Here is a 16,443-nt window from a genome sequence, read left to right as displayed (position 1 = left end):
TTGAAAATGAAAAACATTTTCGACCCAATAAAAAAAACGTTTATAATTTCATTCACAAGATTCCTACAGAAAAATAAGCTGCAAGTATTGATAATAAAATAAACATTGCAGATAGTACTAACTTTCAACAATCATTTATGCTAGCATCATAACGTGGAGTTGATATTAGAAAGTTCTCATCCCATGAAATACTTGATTTCTATACTTATCTCCCCGACCACAAAGGGTTCTACATAAAATATATAAAATCGTCATTATTACTGAAAATTCGAAAAATCATTGAATCCCAATTACGCTCGAAAGGAATAAAACTGAAGTAAAGTAGAATATCAAGTTGTTCAGCAAAAGTCCAGGCAGACTGCAAAGGTTTCTTCTTATGCTCTCACAACAAACTGCAGCATATTAAACTTCTTTGCCTGTATGCTACTGCTTCTTTTCAAATTAAAGCTGAAACAGAGCTGTTCGCTTCCGGTAGATATAAAAACCCTACGAAATGTTTAAAGACACAATGTTATGCTTTGTCTGAAGTGACAGACTTGAAATCAAATCACTTAGAGACAGTTTGTAGAATGTTGAGTCATATTTTTCGTGCTTTCATGCAGAGATTAAAGGAATATTATAAAGTGGACAGACACTCATATTTTCATGCTTTGCATTCACTTTTCATACAAACTGATGAACATTAGTTATCGAAGTGCTTGGTTTGAAAGATTGAGTAAAAAAGAAAATATTTTAAGCTCTCACTTAGTAGCTGTATCATTTGCAGAAAATATTTGTAGCTGGATTAGGCCTACATGCTATGACTGATTGCGACACAAGCCGATTTGGAGGTTAAAAGCAATGTCTAAACGCTCCATCAGAAGTATTTATCGAAAATGCTGTCCATACTTTTGGAAAGAACTCTAAAACTTAAATGAATTTTAATATTGAAGAGGTATGCACTTATTTGTTTGCCAAACTAAGAATTACAGCAGATAAAGTGCGTTGCAAGCTAATTACACAAAGTATAGTACTCAATTTAAATATATCCAGAGATATTTGTACTTCTGGTGCCTTATATTGCTTAAGAGCTGCAGCCCAAACGTATCTATGGAAAAAATGAGTCACATCGGATGTTATCATGTTTTGAAATTAATTTCGCTAAGAATCTCGAGATGGTAACTTGCACACAAATGAAAAAAACAACTCTTTTTTGTCAGAATAATTAATTACTCCTTGTAAATGTAATGCTGACTGCAGAACAATGTCTCAGTTGCAAAAAAAAAATGTAAATTATATTCGTAACAACTGCCAAAACTTACTTATATAAGTTTTATTTATTTTTTTTATTATCACAATGTTAACGATTTGTTTCCTTTCTTTATCAGTGATTAAATATATGTTTTATTATCTTCATACTGTTTTTAATTTAATACCTTACAGAAATAGTCTTTTTACAGTAATAAAAAATGTTTTCTTGATCGCTAGAGCGATTGAATCTATAGATTTTATAATGAGGCTGTAATAAAAGAGTACCAATGACTTCCTCCGACAACCTCTGGAATTTTATTCTTTAGATCTCTCTTAACTTAAATCATGAATCAGAATGAATCTTAGAAGTTTCACAAACTAATTACATCATAGGTCTGCATTAACTTTTAAATTCCCATAAAGGAATAATGGTAATTATGTAATAGTTATTTCACAAAGAGAAAATATTTTAATTCGTCTGGGAAGTTGCTTATGTTTAGAACATAAATATCATTTTTCGTTGTACGCATGAACACTTGGTATCCCCATACTAGTAATAATTAATCATTTTGAACAAAAGACGTTTCAATTTTATTTTTTTTTTAAACATTTTGAGACTAACAGCGTTGCACACAAGAAGGCAGGAGCTACCCAGTGAAGTAAACTTCCATGTATTATTTTGCGAGGGATGGCAAATTTTGGGAGATTGCGCCTTAGCATGAGGGGAGATGGATATTGCTGGAGTAGACTATAATTATTACTATATTTATATTTATTGTAAGAAGTAGTAAGACTTGTAAACTATTTCGTATGAATTGTTTTGCTTGTTTTTCTGTTTTCAATGTATCATAGTAATGGATTTTGTTTTTATATACTGATGAAAAAATATTATTTTAAATTGTATATTAAAAACTATAAATGTATACTTACGATTAAATTCTAACACGCATATTCTTGAAGATACTGGAAAGTTTGTAATGTCCTGTTGGATAAACTGTCCATCTGAAATTTTGATAATTTAAATTATTGCGAGTTCAACTGCTAATGCAATAATATAACAATCATCGGAATACTGAAGCACTTTTATATGCTGCAAACCCTGATTACATTATTAGAGAGCTCTGCAGGTAACCACTAACGTTCGACACATATATCGCCATACAAATATGTTTACATCATTATTTATCTCAGAATATCTTCAACTTACACATGTCACGTTTAACGGAAACAATCTACTATCCCCACAAATACTAAAACACTGATACCCACTATTGGCTCCTAAAAAGCAGTTACATTATCCTGAGAATTTAACCATGAAACATAGAACGCCTTTCAACTGTTCTATTAACATATTAACACTTTGTCCGATTAAACATATTTCAACTACTCTTTGCCCAAAACCGAACTGGCTAAAACATGCAATAACTGATTTGAATAACCCAACATGAACTATTTATCCAATGATAAAACTCTTGTTGAACTTTCTAAGTGTATGAACAAATACATAGTGAAATTTCAATCATAAACTTTATGCATAAAACTTGTGTTATTTAAGAATTCTTTATTTGCTGGACAAATTATTCCGCTATTTCTGCACATTCATGTGAAATTTCACAATATATGTATATTATACGAACATTCCTGGGTGATTTGCGACCACTCGAGCTAAAACTAGTTCTGCTCTCTTCCTTTATTATCCGGTCCTCTCGATGTTTCCCAATTTTACAAACTTGCTGTTGTTGAATTCCTGAATTGTTGAAAAGTGCCATGTGCTCTTCGGTGTTTTCTACTGCTGTAGCAATGCCTACTATATGCTTAAATGTCAGTGTCGTCGCTGCCAAATTTTACATTAAGCTACGTTGTTTCTGAGGCCAAAAACAAACTGGTCTCTCAAAGAATGTTCACAGCATGCACCAAAATTGCAGTATGGTGTCTGATTCCTAATAACCATTCCAAACTGATCCAACTTTTGATATTCTAGCTGCTTAATGTTATGGAATTAGTACCGCCCTGTTATCTCATGCGTTTTCTGTTCATAGTGCCCCATCATTACATCTTTCAATTGCTCGTACGATTTTTGCCTTGACATCCTCGGCGCACACAAATTCCTTAGCTCCTCACATGCAGGTAATCCCATTACAGATAAAAGCGTCAGATCTTCCTGTCTTCTGGTAATGCTGAGGATACTGCAGTTTACTTGAATCTCTCTTAGATCAATCTGAATTCTCCCTATGGCAATATCTAAAGATTTCAAATTAGCAAAATGTGTCATTTTATTAATCTTAAGCGTAAATTTGTATCACAGATTGCGCCAATCTGTTGGAAAAATTGTCTATCTGAAATTTTGATTATTGCTAATAGTTTTTAACTGGTAATGCAATGGTATAACACTCATCGAATTACTCGAACCCTTTTATGTGGGGTCTACTACAAACTCTGATTACACCATTTAGAGAGCCCTTCAGATGAATACTAAGGTTCGGCACATATATCGCCATACAAACACATAAATTTACACTGTTATTTGAGTCATCAACTTACATTATGCCGCTTAAATTCAAGTACTATTCCCAATAACTACTAAAACTCTGATGTCATTCTTGTCTCCTAAAAAGTGGAGCCGGCAATATCCGGACAATTTAAACACAAAGCAGAGTGACGTCTTTCAACTGTTCTATTAACATATTCACACTTTGTCCAATTAAACACACTTCAAAGATTTTGTCAAATTAACATTCTCCCTGGTATCGCTCAAAACCAAAATGTCCAAAACGTGGAATAACCTGTTTGATAACCCAACATGAACTATTTATCAAATGATAAAACTCTCATTGAATATTTTAAGTATATGAACAAAACCATAGTGAAATTTCAGTCATAAACTTTACGCGTAAAACTTGTGAGTTATTAAAGAATTCGGTATTTGTTTGAGAAATTATTCCCCTGTTGCACATTCATGTGAAATATCACAATATACCCATATTAAGTAAAAATTGACAATATATATATTGCTTTATGTATTAATAAATATAAATCTAATTACAAAAGTAAGGAACTTGTAATAATCAATACATATAACTGTACAGAATGAATTAAAATATGGTGTTGTAGACCAGTTTTCTTGAATGATGTATTTACTTTTGTCAATTCGATCGAAATGCTTGTATTTTTGGTAAAAGGTTCTCCTATTTCGTAGCTAATGCATTTTCAAGATAATATTTTTAATAGGTCAATCTGAAATTATCAGTTGAAATATTATGTTCCTTGCACTGAATGATTCTTAACTTTGGAAATATCACAAACGAAGTGCACAAATTCACTCTAATTCTTCTCAGATCTTGAGACTTTTTATATTCTTACTATTAATACTTTCTTATTTTGCTTTCTTATTTGAATTCATTGAATTTCAGGTTATGTATGAACATCAATCGAACAAAATTGACTTAATTAATTTGAATACTATGATGTCGCACACTGTAGTTTTGTCCTTTAACCTTAACGCTGTACATCTCATTGCGGAAGACAAGTGGCTTCTAGAAGATATATATAACAAGTAAGTCTGGATAGATGCTTTGGTGAAGCAATTTTTATCTACCAAGTATACATAATTCTATTAGTGTTAATTTTTGTTTAGTAACAGACAAATTACTTTCGAGCATACTATAGATGCATGACTGCCTGTACCTGTTATGCTAATAGAAAGTTTTGCCTTTTTTATTTGAGACTGCTCTAGATCGTCCATGATATTGTAAATATTAATTAGTATTGTAGCTCACAAAAAGTGTTTGTGTTGGGATATTGTGAGATTCCAGCATTCTTCCCAGCTGCTCCATTCTTATAGTTTTATATCTAAAATTCTGCAACACTGTTAGCGTTTAACGAAAAAAATATCCAAAAATGAGGCATATACTTATCGATAAAAGTTATGAACTGAACAAAATTGTATGAGTGAGTTGTAATCGATTAAAGAACCGTTGTTGGTTGGTTTGATCTTTCTTTTAGACACAATTTGTAATGGTTTGTGCCAACGAGTGCAAAATTTGTGATTTTGTTGGCAAAAGTCAGCATAGCAGTTATAGTGACTTTTGCATTTTTTGTGTTGCGTTGCTGTACGCAATTCTTGTGAAGACTGGAACGGCGTGCCCCCACCTCTGTATGTAGGACTACTTCAGAGAACAAGAGGTGTTTGAATTACTGCTACAGTTAACCTTTAAATATGAAAATAATTCTGAATATTTTTGGTTTTTCATTGATTGGTATTTTGGTGTTATTTGTTTTAAATTCTTAGATGGGTGTTAGGAAAACATGAAATTTATTCGTAAATAATTCAAATCTACAAATATTGTGTAACACTGATTAATTAAAACAAAATTAGCGTCAGTAATTCGCAACTAATAACATCACCAATGATAGTGAAGTTTCAAGGTACATGGAAATAGTCGTTATCAGTTGAGGATGGAGGAGTTACCGTATGTTCCCCTTACGGTCCTTCTTTGAGTCCAACTTCCTCAAAGAAGGACTCGGGCTCTTTCTTCCATACTAAATTCCTCACTGAAATAATCAGGTTTAGCCTTCCTAACTTTCTCAACGTAATTTTGTTTCTACTGTTTTAAAAAGAAAAGAGCGTGTTTAAAGTTTCTGCCTCATACATCAGACAAAGAACTATATTTCAAATAGCATTTTCGAAGAAAAAAGCAGATATAATTTCTAGCGTATAAAATGGCTTATATTCCGTTATAAATGCACTTGTGTTATTTTGACTTCTTTTTATCTTCTGTGTAAGCAGTTACGAATTACACATGAACAAAAAGTTTTTTTTTTTTTTCTTTTCAAGTAGAGACTTAGGTTAAGTTAAGCGATTAGTTTGGCCACATGTAATAGAAACCCATACACTAGACCCGAGACAAATACTCTTACCAGCCTCCGAACCAATCACAGATACATAATCGAGTTAAGGTTAAGCATTTCTTGTTCCGGTAGCAGAGAAGTCAACTTAAAAAAAAAAAAATCTTTTTTTCTGATAGCAACTAAGCTTACTTTAAGTTCCCGGAAATATATTCAAAAACGCCTTTTCAACAGTAACAAAATTTTTATAAGCCCAAATGTAACGAACAACAACAAATTTGAACGAACCAACAAACCAAATACTGAAATATCTAAGTTATCACCCTTTTCAATGCTCAAACTCCGAACGCATTCATTAACAGATTTCAAATTTCCAAGTTTCAAAATTTTCAAGCAATAAATTATATAAACATTTATATTAAGTATCTGAAAAATCCTTTTTTCTCTTTCTGTATACGATCTTGTCATACATTTTTAACATTTATATCAAATAACTCAGAGTTAAATTTTCCTTTTCCAGAATAAATAACGCGAGTTGTTACGTAAACTCCCTTCAATTTAATAATTTTAATAATATAACTTCTTGGTTAATCTCATTTTTAGGTCAAATGGCAAGCGCTCTATATGACACAATTCAACTACCATATTCCACAAGTCTAAAGGCTCCTTTCACTCTGGGATCCGAACCAAGAAAAAACAGGGAGTAATTCCATGCTATACAGGAAATGATGAGAGGGCGAAAATAATTTAAAATCTCCCACTCCTCTCCAAAAACAGGTTAAATATTTCGACCTCCCATGAGTCCCTATACAGCACAAGAACACTATCTTATTTCGATTTGAGCCATTCTCCTTACCACAAATTTCACAAAAAAGTACAATTCACTAAATTAAATTTTTAAACAACGCTATAAAAGTACTCTAATCATCCAAATTGTATCGCACTCGTTTTCTTTAACCTTCACATTTACAAATTCCAAACTATTGCCAAAACGTTTTTAATTTTTCCATGTTATATTTAACCAAATATGAATTTCACAGTTTAGATCTTTACTCGTACCTCTTGCAGAATGACGTAGCAAGCCACGCTCATCCGTCAGCAAGCACGAGAATCACCTAACAGTACTTGTCATGCCATCTATTGTCTATCGAGAGAATTTCTCATGGCTTGATCATCTGCCCTAGGCAGAGGTGACCTCTATTGAGTGGAAGTGAAATTACGTAACCGCTCACTCACAAACAAACAATTCTTAAGATTTTTTTTTCCTACAAGCGTAATATACGTTACAACAGGAAAAGAAAGGTACAGTGAAACCTGTCTATGTTGGCCACCATCGGCTGCATTGAAAAGTGGGCAACTTACACAAAATAATTGTGATTGTTGTATTTTTAGAATAGGATTTCTAATAATACTTGATTGTAAAATTTTAATAAGCAATAGCACAACAGCTACTTTTAAATAATGTATATAGAGTAATCATAACAATATACAGTACTAGAAAAAAATACTACAATATGCTTAATACATGTACTAGTCCGGTACACTGAATTATTCATATTGAAAACACGTTAACACAAACAACCATAAAATAGAAACTGTACGCAGTTTATTGAAATTGATATTGTAGCACATTGAGTTATTCAGATTGAAAATAAGAAAAGCAAAATTATAAATTGAACAATTTATATGCAGTTTATATTACTTTCTTTCGACAGCGACAAATATTTTCTGTAGGTACCTTTCGAAAAAAATAGCAAATCGTTTATTATACAATTATTATCCATGGAGGTTCTTTCTAAACGTATTTCTTTTATTCGTTTTGGCACATATGCACATTCTAATTTTGTAGTTAACTACCTCTTGTTAATGAACTACAAGTGTTTCCGTCGGAGTAAAAAATGTTTTGAGAAGGATGTTACGGAAATTCATATCTCAAAACCTCCGCTATGTTTCGACAAGCCGTCAGGTACCAATAGTTGACAATTGACAAGATTAGCTTTAACCTTGAAAATTTTCCTGAATTACTAAAGCTCCCCATTGATGAAAGGAACCGAAATAACTAATGGTTTTGCCACCGCCCTCTGGAGTCTTTCTCCTAGCGGGCGGTGAGTTTTACCAAAACAGACAGGGTAGACAAATACGTACAATCATTCCCTGAATTCCTGTACGTGCATTTTCTTATTCACATCTTCCTTCACTACCCCTTTATCAGGGTAGTGTTCTGGCCATTGACCTCCACGAACATATCGTGGGAATCCATACAAATACAGAACATCTGCCTCTCATATGGGAATATGAAAGAGTTAAGGAAAATAAGAGAACGGTATTTTGCGTGGCCAAGATACGCAGGTAAATTTATTATTATCATCATGGGGTAAACATTGCTTCAATGTGGCCGGCGTCCCACAGGTGTGCCGGCTAGGCTAAAGGAGACGGTGATGATGAGAAATGAATGAAAATGGTGGAATGAAGAAAGTGGGAGGAAACGGGAGAACTTCGAAGAAACCCACGCACACGGTGTTTGTCAACCAAAAAGTTCACTTGGGGCGAGCTGGGACCGAACTAGGGACCCAATGCACCAGAGATGAACGCTCTACCACTGAGCCGCCGCTGCCTTTAATTAACTTTCAGTTTGTTAGATTTGACTACTTTTTAAAGCAGAGATACTTTGTGTAAAGTCAATGCTTGGAAATAACGTAAAGATTTTTATAAAATTAAGTAATTAGTCCAGTAATTAATCAATGACTTAACTAATTAAAATTTATTAACTAAATCAAGTTGGTAACTCTTTAATGTTAATTCTTGAATTAAATTGATGCATTTAGCTGAAGTAGAAAGGAGCTAAAAGAACTAAATAACTTTAAAAATATATTTGGTTCTCATTATTTAATAGTGTTACCAGATTTAAATTGGAATTTTAGCTGCTTAAACTATTAAAGTGAACGATCCGTTTTTTTCCAAAATGAACATTAAACATGAACGCACTTTAGCACTAGAAGTATTCCTTAATGAGACTTGCAACAAGACATGCAACAATGAATATGATCTTATGCTGTACATTATACTTCCGCTCAATACCTCATCATAAACAGTCAACAGTCACCTGTCAAATATTTTACCTTAATCCACGTAGAAGATTGCGACTGTGAATGCAATATCATGTGCTGCAGCAGTTCCTTTTTTTTAGTGAATACAAACTTTTTTTCAACATTGAGTAGGAAGTCCAGTGACATAATGTATTAAAAAACGTTAACTGTCAAGAGGCTCGATTGTGAAAATGAACCGACAGTTTCATTTCTATAATGCTTTCAATCCGTCTTCCTCTACTTCCTTAAGGTTTCTTATTTTTCTGTTTTTGTTCTGTTTCACTATTGTCACTGCTTTTATTATTTCATTTGTACTTCTTTTATTTTCGTAATGTCCTGTCCTACTGAAAACACTACCTACTTTTCCTCTTTCACTTAAAATTTATAACCCAGCTTTAGACACTTCTCTTGTTTTGTTAATTCCACATTCATTATTACTACTAGTCTATTGACACTTAATTCTTCTTACTCGTTCCACCCATACCATTTTACCTTTTTTCAGTCTTTGTCTCTGTTTCTTCTCAAAGTTCTGTTCTTATTCATAGAATGTTTACTCACAAATACTGAAAGTTTTATTAAATGTCCACTTTGTGTTTTTTTCCTCTTTTTCCTTCGCTTTTCAATTTTTTGGTTCTCCTGTTCATTGTGTCTCAAATGAACTGTTTCTCTGCTTTCCTAATCAGCTTCTGTATCTTACTGACTTATCTTTAACTATCTGTAGTGATTGATAAACTATTCCCTTTTTAACTATCTACACTTTTGTTGAAGTAGTAGTCTTCTCCAAGCACTTTCTTAAAAATATTACCGGCTGTCTCTTAGGTATCTCCTTCCTTTCGCAGTTCTTCCGTTGGTCCACTTCTTTTCAGAATGAGAGGTACTTCAATTTTTATATTGTTCATTACAGTCTTGAAAATGTTCAATAGTATTAATAAATAGAAAATAGCAGTAACACTAAGCACATATAAATAACACTTGTGTAACAGTTTCGATATTGTAACATCTACTTCATCCAGGGGCGCCCGAAGAAAATTTTCTATGTCGGAGCGTAAAGTCTTCTATGTTCTCTATGGTTGTTATATTACATCTGGTATTTCTGGTATTTAATGCACATGGTTTGCTATATTACGTATACATTTTTGTGAGCCAGGGGGGCTCGAGACCCACCCTGCCCTTCCCTTCGGGCGTCCATGACTTCATCAGACCCGTTTTGAAAGATGAATTCAAGAATAACAACGTATTAAAGAAAGAAAGTAAAAGGTGGACACGCCCAATCATTCCAGAGCAATCAAGCTTTCCCTTCATTTTTAACCCTTCACTTTTAAAACTATCTGTAATTAGTTATTTGAGAATAAATGATCAGAAGATTGAACGAATAAAAACAGGTTTGAGGAGAAACACAAAGACTAAAGAAAAGGGAATTAGGTAAGAATGAAACGAGGAAGAAAAGTAAGTGCAAATAAGTTGTAGCAATAAGAACGGTAGAATTAACAGACCAAGGGAAGAAGTTCCTAGGACTAGGTTATACATTTGAAGTAAACGAGGGAAATAAAAGCAAAGGAAGTAGTCTTTTCAGTAGAACAGGTCATTTTGGAAATAAAAGAACAGATGGAAAGAATAAGGAGAAAGGCAAGGGCAATAGCGAAAAGGAACATAGCCAGAAGAAGAGAAAATTTTAAGAAGAAAGATAAAGAAGGATTGAAAGCATCAAGGAAAAGAAAGTACATAGTGATCGAAGAAGCAGACAAAGGAGGACCAATGGTGGCAATGAGAAAAAATAGTACAACTTGAGGAATTGTGCGATGAAACATATGAAATAATAAAGAGCAAGTAAGTGAAAGAAGATATAAGTAAGAGAATAGTAGAGAATGAAGAGAATCAAGGATTCAAGAAATTGATTAAAAGACAGGTAAAATACTTAAGAATAAAAGGATTTGCAAAAATATATATCAGGAAAACTTACAGACCAGTGATGGACTGTAGGAATAATATTTTTGAGTCATTGGAAGAATAGATAAAAAGGATTGCCGAAGAAATTAGAGAAGTACGAGAAAGTAGACGAGTGAAAACAGAAGAATTAAGAATATGTTAGAGCAAGTAGGAGACGGGAGAGGAAAACTAATGTTCGGTGTCGATGTGAGGCTGATATTCACTAGCATTAAGGAAGAGTACATCATAAAGGCAATAGAAGAATAAATGCAAGATAACACTATGATAAAGTAAAAGAAGGAGAAAGTGAAAGGAATTAATTTGATAGGCTATAGGTGAAAAGTGGTGAAAATTAAAGAAAGGCTAAGCATAGGGTCGAGATTGAGTCGCAAAATGGTAACGAACAAGTGGGAACATAAAATGATAGAAAAAGGAGGATACAATCTTATAATGTTTTACAGATATGTAGACGATTATCTTGGGATTTGGAAAGAGAGTAGGAGGCAATCGCAAAATATATCAGGAAAATTGACAATGAAGGAAAAGGAATCAAGTTGAAAATGGAAGTGGAAAAGGACGGTAAGATAAATTTTATGGATATAACAAAGAGAAAGTTGATGGAATATTCAGGACAAAGTGGTACAGAAAAAATGCTCTGCAAGGTTATACTACCGTAAGAGATGTGATGTAGATGTAGGGACTACGGAGAACTTTATAAGGAACATGCCAAGAGAGATAGAAATGATTGATAAATAGTGAAGACAGAAGAACAAAAGAGAGCATGGAAGTACTTCAACAATTTGTAATAGGAAATAAATACGGAAGAGAAGATTTTAAGGAAGGAAGAAGAAACAGGAAGGAAGAAATGACAGAAGAACAAAGAAGAAATTGTTCGAAATTGAGAACTTAGATGATAATATAGAGAGTCTTAAGGCGTTGCTGAGAAAAGGATAGTCAAAATATATAAAAGAAAGAGAAGAGGGCTTTATACTTAGTAAGAAAAAGTGAGAATGTAGTAGAAGAAAGAGTAGTATATTCAATCAGTTGTAATGAATGTAATATGAGATACATAGGGAAAAAGGAAGGAGGTTAGAAGAGAGAATAAGACAGTGTAAAGACGAAGTCAGAGCAGGAAGAGAGAACAATGAAATATATAAGCATGTTAAAGAAATATTATATAGAATAAGAAAGAAGGACTGGAGGAGGGAAAAGTGAGATACGTAAATGGAAAGAAACTCAATATATTAAGAAACATAGGAAGGGTGCATTGATGAAGGAGTAGGCTTATGGTTCATGAGTTGCAGAATGTAGTGCTGGACAAAATGGAAAGGAAAGAATTAAATAGAAAGAACTAAAATAGTAAGCAAGATTGTCAAATAAGGAGATACCGAAATTCACAACAGTCGTGCTAATAATTAGTGAAATATATTACAAGCACTTAATTAAAAGTTATGTATTGTACAGATAGATGGAAAAAGTGAGAGGAAAAGTAAACTGGTTTTGGGATGAGTGGGCGTGTTCTCCTTTCACTTTGTGTTTGTATAAAAGTTTATATTTCTGGATTGATCTTTCATAACGTGTCTGATGGAGACGATGTTACATTGCCGAAACCGTTCCACGAAGTTTATTAACTTTTTAGTGTTTTTGTTTTATTCTATTAATACTCCAATACGATTTTTTTGTTTTGCTGGGCAATCCAACGATGCTACAATAGTTATTTTGTTGTTTTAAGGCAACCTAATGCAAAAGAATATTTTCCAACATAAATAGCGAGGAGGATTTTTAACTGTTTATATACTTTGTAAAAGAATTAATTGTTAAAATGAACCCGCATATTTGCATAAAAAGCCCACATATTATCATCATATAAATTAAATGCAATAAAGACCTATAATACTGATATGTACTGATGATGTACCAACTTAAATATTTTCATAACAAATCTCTAATTGCACTTGAATCGTAGTAAACGGGTAATGGAAAACTTAGATCAAAGCCTGATACAGTAGTATAAAATTACTTATTATTAAGGCTCGGATTTCTGCGACATGTCATATTTTAAACTTAGCATCTTCTTACATGTCTCATTAAATGTTATCACATATCTGATTGTTATGAATACAAAAAATACGTTTTTTATTGGGGATATAAAAATATTAGAACCATATTTTACGTAGCTCGTTAGACGAACTTCACATATTGTTCAGAAATATATTTGTCAGTGTTGGCAACGAAGTTACTTCAAACTTTCTTCGTGGAATGTATTTACTTATCCCAACAGAATACAAACTCCAATTACAGAAGGCGTACATCAGATACATTTTATGTTATGCAAAAATACAAAAGATTGAAAAAGAAAATATAATATAAATTTTAAACAACTGAAACGTTCACATTATTTATAAAAATGTCGCTCCTTAGTTACTTCAATTTTCATTTTACCACAAAAAATAAGTAAAATAAATTAAAAATTAAAATTCACTTAATATTAACAAGATCCTCATGTAATTCATTTATATATTCTCCTTGATCTTGGGCAACAAGATTTGAAGGAATACTGCGCAGTGGGAGGAGATCAAAGTGGTTGACCTGGCGTAGCAGTCAGTTTTAAAAGGGAAATTGACACCTGAGCTTTTGTCTTTCTCTCTCATACCTGCGAAGATGCCTATTTCCAGTTTCTTTCTTGCGTATTTCAGTCCATATTAGGCACAGCCTTTGTATCTAGTACTGCAAATTCCACGTTGAGCAAGATCGGAGATATGATCCCGGGAAAATTTCTTCCCGGGCCACCTCTTTAAATCATTAATGTTACTTATGATAAGGCTCATCTTTATTTTCTTTTGCAGTGAGCGTATGGATATTTTTCTATTATGAGAGGGATATTTGATATTCCTTTCAGATATTTTTGTCATAGTTCCTGGCATCGTTGATTATATTTTAAAGATGTCAAAAGTTAAATGCCTTAATAGTGTGAAGATGCGTGCTTTTAAGCAGTAACGTCATTTCAGAATTTGCTGGAGGGAAGACTCTCCGATATAAGTAGTTTTACTTTTTCATGAGCATATTATAATATTGATTATAATATGTATCAAACTCAGGATATCAGTGGCCCCATGCCTGCAGCTTCAAAGACGCCTTTGCGTTTAAGTTATATTTTGAGGTATATCTTGCTGTTTTCCAGAGCATAAATGTAAGCATATTTTCAAAGTCTTTAATCCATAGAAATCTGAGACCTACTTATTATCATTATATTAAATATCTGTTCATTCTATTTGAATGTAATAATACTACCAATTTACCTATTCAAACTGAAGTGTTCTTTTAAAGTATAATTCGTTATGCATCTAATGTGTGTTTTGTTCAATCCTAAACAATACCTGTGAACAACAACTAGTGGATACTCAACACAAATGAATATGGATTTAAGAATTTTATATCTTTATGTAAAATTTATGTTTCTGTGGCTAACAATACAGCAAATAATATTTAAGTACATCCTATTAAAATCCCTCAACATCTTAAAGACTTAATCTCGAGATCTGCCGGTGAAGCAGGATCTTTTCTTTTGAGTCAGATCACGAAATTGATGAATCTCATCCTTAATGGAAGAGTAAATCAAGAGATGTGTCCATACCTGTTTGGAGCTAACCTCTGCGCCCTAAAGAAGAAGGACGGGGGAATCAGACCTATTGCCATCGGCAGTGTTTTCAGACGTTTGGCATCAAAGTTAGTAGTGTCCTCAGTCTACAATCAATGTTCTCAGTATCTACAGCCTCATCAACTGGTATTTGTAACACCAAAAGGCAGTGAAGCTATCATTCACGCCACTCGAACATTTATACATGCAAATAAAAATTCGAACAAGGTCATTCTAAAAATCAATTACAAAAATGCCTTTAACTCAGTTGAACGAGACATCATTTTAAAGGAAGTTAAACAAATCATTCCTCAATATTATTCATATGTTTGGCAAAGCTGTGCAAATCCATCAACGTTATTTTACAAAGAAAGGAAAATATCCTCATGTGTAGGAGTTCAGCAAGGCGATCCAGCAGGCCCGATGTTATTTAGTCTAGCAATACATCCAATTGCCCTTTCTCTTTCTTCAGAGCTAAATGTCTTCTACCTTGATGACGGAACTCTTGGAGGATCACCACAAACCGTGTTGGAAGATATAAAGAAGTTGATTACAAATTCAGAGAAAATAGGTCTACAAATAAACCCACAAAAATGTGAACTTTTCTTCAATTCGGAAAAAAGCGACCCTAAAATTGTATCTGAATTTTCAAACATATTACCCGGAATACGAATAGTGAAAAATAATGAGATCTCATTGCTGGGTTCACCACTGCACGAAGAAGGAATCGAATACCATTTCGAGAAACACCTGAATGACCTCAAAAGAATATTATTCCGATTAGAAAGTTTACCAGCCTACATTGCTTTCTTTTTGCTCAAAAATTGCTTCGGCATTCCTAAACAAACCTACTTTCTCCGAACAGTTCCAACATGGGTCAATCCCTCCAGACTTCTACAAATGGATCACATACTGAAGAAAGCGTTACAATCAACAATAAACTTCAATATCAACGAAACGCAATGGACTCAAGCAAGCCTTCCCATCAGAGTTGGTGGTTTAGGCATAAGAAAGGCTTCAGACCTATGCCTTCCTGCCTTCATTTCCTCTTGCCACGAAGCGTTGCCACTCGTTTCCAAAATTATAAATTATCCAGTTGACGAAGTGGGAATAAGCTATTTGGCAGAGGCTTTGGAAATTTGGAAAGGCATTTACGATGGAAAAACCCTGGTTTTAAAAGAGTCACAGAAACAATGGGATCAAATTATTAACGAGGCAATCGAACACGAAATAGTCGCTGAAAACAACATTGAAAGTGCACGCATCAAAGCTTTAAGAGAGAAGGAATCAGGAGCATGGCTCCAGTCAACACCATCTATAAACATAGGGACATTCTTGAATGACAACTTTTTCAAAATCCGCATAGGATTGCGCTTAGGCCTGAATATTTGCCATGAATTTATTTGCACCTGCAACAACAAGATGGATAAGAAAGGTCTTCATGCCTTGAGCTGCAACAAAAGTGGAGGAAGATTTGCACGTCATAGCGAATTAAACAACATAATCAAAAGAACTCGTGCAAGCATCGACTTTCCGAGTATATTAGAACCTCCAGGAATGTTCAGGAACGATGGTAAATGGCCAGACGGAATAAGATTAATTTCGTGGAAAAAGGGTCTAAGATTAGTCTGGGATGTCACATGTGTGGATACGTTTGCTCCATCTTATCTACAATCCACAAGTATAAAAGCAGGGAGTGCAGCGGAAGCGGCTTGTTCA

At 33.5% G+C, this 16,443-nt stretch overlaps 1 protein-coding gene across 3 annotated transcripts in view; it reads left to right on the top strand.

Annotated features, from left to right (window-relative positions):
* c12.2 (von Willebrand factor A domain-containing protein c12.2) overlaps positions 1–16,443 on the top strand; it is a 1,756,568-nt gene that overhangs the window by 1,599,181 nt on the left and 140,944 nt on the right. For all 3 annotated transcript variants that reach the window (XM_081733805.1, XM_081733806.1, XM_081733807.1), the window contains exon 24: positions 4,641–4,783. In XM_081733805.1, coding sequence (XP_081589931.1) covers positions 4,641–4,783 — 143 coding nt within the window. The remainder of the gene's footprint in view (positions 1–4,640; positions 4,784–16,443) is intronic.

Source organism: Thermobia domestica, chromosome 12 (genome assembly GCF_964235325.1).
Source record: "Thermobia domestica chromosome 12, izTheDome1.hap1.1, whole genome shotgun sequence".
In the NCBI taxonomy this organism is placed as follows: domain Eukaryota; kingdom Metazoa; phylum Arthropoda; class Insecta; order Zygentoma; family Lepismatidae; genus Thermobia; species Thermobia domestica.
Note: the sequence above shows the minus strand (reverse complement) of the source record. Positions and strands in the feature narration are given on the sequence as shown.